Below are 6,159 nucleotides of genomic sequence, written 5' to 3'. Positions count from 1 at the left end.
CCTGCTGAAGGGCAAGGCACGCACACTCCTGCCACTACGCTCGTGAGGGGGACTGCATCTTGCTGTGCAAATCCAGGAGCAAACTTTCAGCCCTCTGAAGGGAGAAGGTGGCGAGGTGAGGAAGTGCCAAAGCAGAGCTCCCTCCTGGCACTAATGCTGCGGCGCATTGCTTCTTGCATTTATGCATCAGGAAGTTCCCAGGGGAAGACTTTTCCTTATCCCCCAAATGCCAAAGCCATCCTGGTTTGATTTGAGTGCGTGTGGTAGTGTACAGCCTGCCGCCGTCTTTGCACCGTCAGAGTGATAGGCTCTTCCCTGAATGAGTTGTTGCGCTGGTCCATAGCAAGGCTCGACCACAGGAGGAACTCTACTGGAAGAACTTGCTCCTTGGAGTCAGCACTGGGTCTGCCAGGACCAGCCCCATGCTGTGGACTGCAGGGCACGAGCGTTGAGACAGGGCCAAAGTTTCCCTTTGCCATGATAGTGCTGCTGGGAGTAATTGCTGCCTGATTGGTATCTCTCCCTCTTCATTTCAAATTTTGTCCTGGCATGCCTGTCCTTGGGAACAGCACGGGGTTTCTCTGGTCCAGCGGTGGGAGCTCGCAAATGGCCCCGCGCGAGCACCTCCGCTGCTTTCACAAGCTCCGGCTGCTGCGATGGCTCTTCCAGCAGCTCCTCTAGGTTAGTGCTCTGGGCTGCTTTTTTCTTGTCTTGGCATTGTTTGGGGTTTTTTTTTGTTTAGCTAGGAAGGACTTCAATGCTAATCTGCACCCTTATCTCACCCTGGCTGTAAAGCCTGAGAGGAGGCAAGGTACAGCAGCTTTTACTGCAGCAGGGCTGGGTGAGGCTGCCTGGGGGGGAGAGGGAGCGTGGGGCTCAAGCACCCTGCCTGTACGGGCTTGGGGGGGTACAGCAGTGAGGGGTGAGATGTGGGGCAGGCAGAGGACTCCGGCACCGCCGTCTCACCCACCCCACTGCCCTGTCCTCTCTCATCCATCTGTGTGCTGGATGCCTCTGTAGTGGAGGTTTGGGTTTTTTCCTCCATTCCCATCCTCCGTGGGCTCCATCCAGCTGCTTTCAGAGGTGGCAGTAGCAGCTGGTGGGGTTGGAGTGCATTTGCCAGCGCTCGGTGATGCCCTTGCCCTAAGCTGGAGCAGCAAATTTTCATCTAAAATACAAAGCTGTGGTGGTGTCAGGTCAGGAAGGGTTTATTTTCACCGATGTGTCGGGGTTGCTGGGCGAGGAATGCAGGTGGCCTTGTTCTGCCCCTAAAACAGCTCCTGGGTGCTTCAGTGTAGCCCTAAAACCAGCACAAGGTCATGGGTATGTGTTCTCCAGCCCTACTTGTTATGTACTGCCAGGGAGAGGAAATCCAGCCCTTTTCACCCTGCAGGTTAGGACTAATCCATCTGTCCTGATGGTGACCATCCCAAAGCGATGCTACCCAGTCAGAAGGGAGAGACTTGGTACCAGATGTGCTGGGATAGAGCGGGCTGAGGCTGTTTAAATCCGAAACAGCCCAGGGCGGACACGAAATAGCGATGCCTGTAGTATCAGCTGGGATCTCGAGCAGTGCCCTGGGGTAGAAAGTTGGCCCTGCCAGGGGAGGCTGGTTCCAGCTGGCATTGGCAGCCCTCCTGCCTGCCAGCTCGCTCCTGCGTCACCCGGGATGCTTGGAGGGGCGGGCAGGGAGAGCTGGGCCGCTGGTTAAAACATCCTTCCCCAGGCAGGTGGGTATCTCTGGTGGGAGATGGCTGCTTTGCAGCTCCTTCCAGCTCTGCACCCCCTGCGCTGGTGTCGGAGGAGAGTTTTTCGTTGCACCGCCACCCCCTCGCTGCACGAGCAGCTTTGAGCTGCAGATTTGGCTGCCAGTTCGCTGCTCCGGCTGTTAGAAAGGAAAAGGCTCCAAGGTCTCTCCCTGTGAGCACTGAGGTTTTGAAAAGATGCTGATCTCCTTAGTTTTATTCTTATTTTTGCCTCCTCCCCTTCCAGCCCCTCCCTCTGTCCTCAACCCACAACCTCTTAAAGAGGAAATTTGATAATGTTTACAGTTAAGCGTGGGGATGGGAACTTCTGATAGCGGAGGACTTTCTGCATTTTCCTGATTATGTTTTGAGGCACAATGACAAGAAACCGCAGCCTGGCACCTCCTGGGAAGTGCCCCTTGGCAGGTTAACTGCCTGACTTCAGCATCTGGGGGCTCATGAGCCACCTCGGAGCTGCATGGAGATGATGCCCTGATGGGAGAAACACACGAGTGGGACAGCAGAGAAGAGATTGGCTTCAACACTAGGGACAGGGTTCAGTTAGCAAATGAGAAGAGTGGAGACAGCAGCATTTTTCTCTATGTGTGGCTGCTCCCTGCCTGCCAGATCTCAGACCAGGCAGTACCATCTCCAATGCTGCTCCATGTGTTACGGGTGGAGAAACTGAGGATGAAGAGGAGGGTGGGAAGGACCCTGCGCCGAGTTTGCCTGCCAGGTAATAGCAGAGGTGAAAAGAGAAGTGCCACATTCAGCGCTGCCTTTGCAAGTCTCACTTCTTCCTGCGGGTTGGGGATGTGAGCTAATGAATGACCGTGCTTTTTTTTTTTTTTTTAAGCTTGAACTTACAGCTTTTTTTAGTATTTGCATCTCAAGGAAATGGTTGTGACTTGGTTCTCTGTGTGGCATCTGTGCACACAGCATCATTGCTGGGGTGGTTCTGGGAGCTGGGGGCAGTTGCCCAGCGGGATGTGGTCACCACGTGTCCTCCCCGCCGGGCTGGGCAGGAGCCAGCAGTGCCGCAGGGTGCAGGTGGCAAAGGGAGAAGGCCCTGGACCACTGCCCACAGGCAACATAGCAGATGAGCACAAGCTTGGGTGTGTGCAGGCAGGTTGCCCTCACCAGAGCTGTGTGAATCTTGAGCATTTGTCTTTTCAGTGCATGGTGCCATTTGGAGACACAGATGTCCATATGAAAATCCCTGTTCAGAGAGGCTGTTGCATGTCTTTTTTTTTTCCCCCCCACTAACTGTTGTTCTGGTGTCTTGCAGGCACAGTAGAATAAGGCAGGATGGATGTGTATGACCCTCAGACCCTGGGTGTTATGGTCTTTGGAGGTTTTATGGTGATATCAGCCATTGGGATCTTTCTGGTGTCCACCTTCTCCATGAAGGAGACATCTTACGAGGAAGCCTTGGCCAAGCAACGCAAAGAGCTTGAGAAGACCCAGCAGCAGAAAATAGAGAAAAAGAAGAAAGAGAAACCTGTTGAGAAAAAAGGAAAAGCAAAGAAAAAGGAAGAGAAACCTAATGGAAAGATCCCGGAGCAGCAACTGAGCCAGGAAGTGCCAGACTCTCCCAAGGATGTGGTTCTTGAGCCTGCTGTGGTGCCTGAGCCTATGACTGTTGAGTCTCCAATCGCAGCAGTGTCGGTGGCCCCCCAGGAAAAGGAGAAACCTGCTCCATCACCTAAGGAGAAGAGGAAGAAGGAGAAGAAGGTGGCAAAGGTAGAGCCTGCTCCTAGCCCGGTGCTGACTTCACCTCCTGTCAGTGTCCCCAAAAGTTCTCCCGTCTTGGAGGTGACCCCTAAGGAGGTGCCTGTTTTGGCCGTGCCGCCAGTTGGCACGCAACAAAGTGCTCCGGTCGCCAGCTCTGTCACCATCAAGAAAACCGATGGTCTTCCGACCCATGAGGAGCATAAGCATGATGGACCTGTCAAGAAAAAGGCTGCATCCAAGAAGAAGAGCGAGCCAGGTAAGGCCAAATTCCTCTGCATGTATCCCCATTGAGTAAGCCAGCAGGGCATCTTGGTGCTGTTAAAACAGAGCTATGCCATTCTGAGGTCTCTTCATTCTTCTTCAGTGTTGGAAACAGGGCAGCTGTAGAAAGGCTGTCTCTGGTGACATGGACCACATGTGCCAAGGGGAAGGTGGGTTGAAAAAGCCTGTGCTGCACTGTAGTTCTCTCTGGGTCAGTAGAGTTGAAGTCAAGAGTTTATTGACTTGTTTTCACTCTGTAATGTGTTGCCTCCTGCATCGGGTACCCCTGCTCGGAGCTCAGCTCCTTGGTCCAGCACACAGATGCTGGAGAGTAACAGGTTTCTCTTGGATTTTCTATTGTGTTGGGGGTCTCTGGGCAGATCTGCACACTGAGAATGAATGTAGCCCTCAGAGGAGGGCTACAAAAATTATCTGAGGGCTGGAGCACCTCTCCTATGAGGACAGGCTGAGAGAGTTGGGGTTGTTCAGGCTGGAGAGAAGGCTGCAGGGAGACCTGATTGTGGCCTTTCAGTACCTAAAGGGGGCCTATAGGAAAGATGGGGAAAATCTTTTTAGTCGGGCCAGCTGTGACAGGACAAGGGGTAGTGGCTTTAAACTAAAACAGGGTAGGTTTAGACTGGATATAAGGAAGAAATTCTTTACAATGAGGGTGGTGAAACACTGGAACAGGTTGCCCAGAGAGGCAGTGGAGGCCCCATCCTCGGAAACATTCAAGACCAGGTTGGATGGGGCTCTGAGCAACCTGATCTGGTTAGCAGTGTGCCTGCTCACTGCAGGGGGGTTGGGCTAGATGACCTCTAGGGGTCCCTTCCAACCCAAACCATTCTATGATTCTATACCTGTCCTGGGAGCCGGGGGAGGGGGGCAGCTGCCAAGGTGCTGGATGTCTGGGTGGAAAGCCAAGATGAGCTGTTTTCACCTTCCACCCCTGATTATTAAAAGCACATGGGAGCTCTACCACTCTTCTTCTATGGGGAGGTGGGTTACTGCTGGAGTTTCCTCCTTCAGTGGAGGTGAAGAACAGCCGACCAGAGGAGAGAGGATTGAAGGGATTTGCAGGGGATTGATCATAGGAGAGTTAGAGAGAAGTGACTTTGGATATGTCAGGAAAGGGAGAGCTTGCTTGTCATCATTCATGCCTTAGTTGGTTGACTCGGAGATGGAAGATTAAAGAAGGTGGTCCTGAACTCTCCAGGGTGTAAATAGGCGTAGGGAGGGGAGAAACAGGTCTGTAGCTGGATTCTCACTTCTCTTTGCACCAATGTGAACAGTTTGGGGTTTACATTTGGTTAAGTGATAATTACAGCACTAAAAATGCGAGTCCTTTCAGCCCTGTGGAAGTTTTCCCATATGGACACGTGGGATGTTCTCAAAGATGCGATGTGGTGTGTGTAGGTTTCATTTCTCCCTTTATTTACAAAAATTCTCCTTTTATTTACAAAAAACCCAACCAAACAAGAGACCCCTGCTTGCTAGCCTTCTCCAGCACATCCAGACCTAGGCTGCTGTGTAACCTGGCTGTTTCCACAGCCGTGTTTTGGAAGAGGGCCTGCTACTCAGCAGGACATCTTGCAGCTGCTGGTCTCCAGGGTTGGGTTAAAACCCTTGTATCTGCTCCTCTGAGGAAAGGACTTTGCTGAAGGCCATCTCCAGATAGTGATGAGGTTTGACACGGTCTGAGCAGTGGCTACTGGAGGGCATCGCAGTGATGGTGTTGGGGAAGCTGGAGGAGGCTGGTTTGGCGTGTGCACTCAGGGATGCACTTCTCTGACACTGAAAAACATGGCCCTAAATCGAAGCTGTAAGAGCTGAGGGAATGTGGATGGGAGATGAACTTTTAGCACTTGTGAAGTTGGGAGGATTTTTGGCTGCTCTGAACATCCACTCCTTTGGGTATGATGTGCCGATCCTGCATGTCTTAAAAGCCAAGAGTGACGTCTTAGCTGCTCCTGTAGGATTTTTCAAAAGAAAGCTCTCGGCATGGTTTGCACCACGAAGCTGGCTGCAGTTTGACCAAGGTGCTGTGGGCAGCCTTTCGGCAGCTGTGGTCTCTCCTCCTCAAAGGCAGAAGCAACAGATTATCCTGTGGCAGATAAAAATGGGTATTCAAAGACACGTGCTCGGCACTGAAACAGATGGCAAACCTGACAAGAGCGACTTGGGGTATTTTTCTCTCGTGTGGTTCATTTTTAGCCTCCTGCATCACACAATAACTTGCTTGCAAGTGGTTAGCATGTACTTGGATCTCAGGTCGTTATCGTGATAGCAGGAGCTATGCTCTCCCATGAAACACATGTGGGTACCCAGCCTGGGCTGCAGCCTCCTGGGTGTGGAGCTCCACGCAAGGGCCACCCGTGTCTCCCGTGTCCCCTTGGGTTTGAGAAGCGTCCCTTCAGAA

The 6,159-nt window shown here is 52.5% G+C and overlaps 1 protein-coding gene across 2 annotated transcripts in view; it reads left to right on the top strand.

Moving 5' to 3' along the window:
* The first annotated feature begins 3,038 nt into the window (after positions 1-3,038).
* The window catches only part of RRBP1 (ribosome binding protein 1), a 25,063-nt gene continuing 21,942 nt past the window's right edge, over positions 3,039-6,159 (top strand). For both annotated transcript variants that reach the window (XM_035897064.1, XM_009641627.2), the window contains exon 1: positions 3,039-3,735. In XM_035897064.1, coding sequence (XP_035752957.1) covers positions 3,054-3,735 — 682 coding nt within the window. In that variant the 5' untranslated portion in view covers positions 3,039-3,053. The remainder of the gene's footprint in view (positions 3,736-6,159) is intronic.

This window comes from Egretta garzetta, unplaced genomic scaffold, assembly GCF_000687185.1.
Source record: "Egretta garzetta isolate BGI_Z169 unplaced genomic scaffold, ASM68718v1 scaffold17, whole genome shotgun sequence".
Taxonomy (NCBI): domain Eukaryota; kingdom Metazoa; phylum Chordata; class Aves; order Pelecaniformes; family Ardeidae; genus Egretta; species Egretta garzetta.
This window is presented reverse-complemented; position numbering and strand designations above follow the sequence as displayed.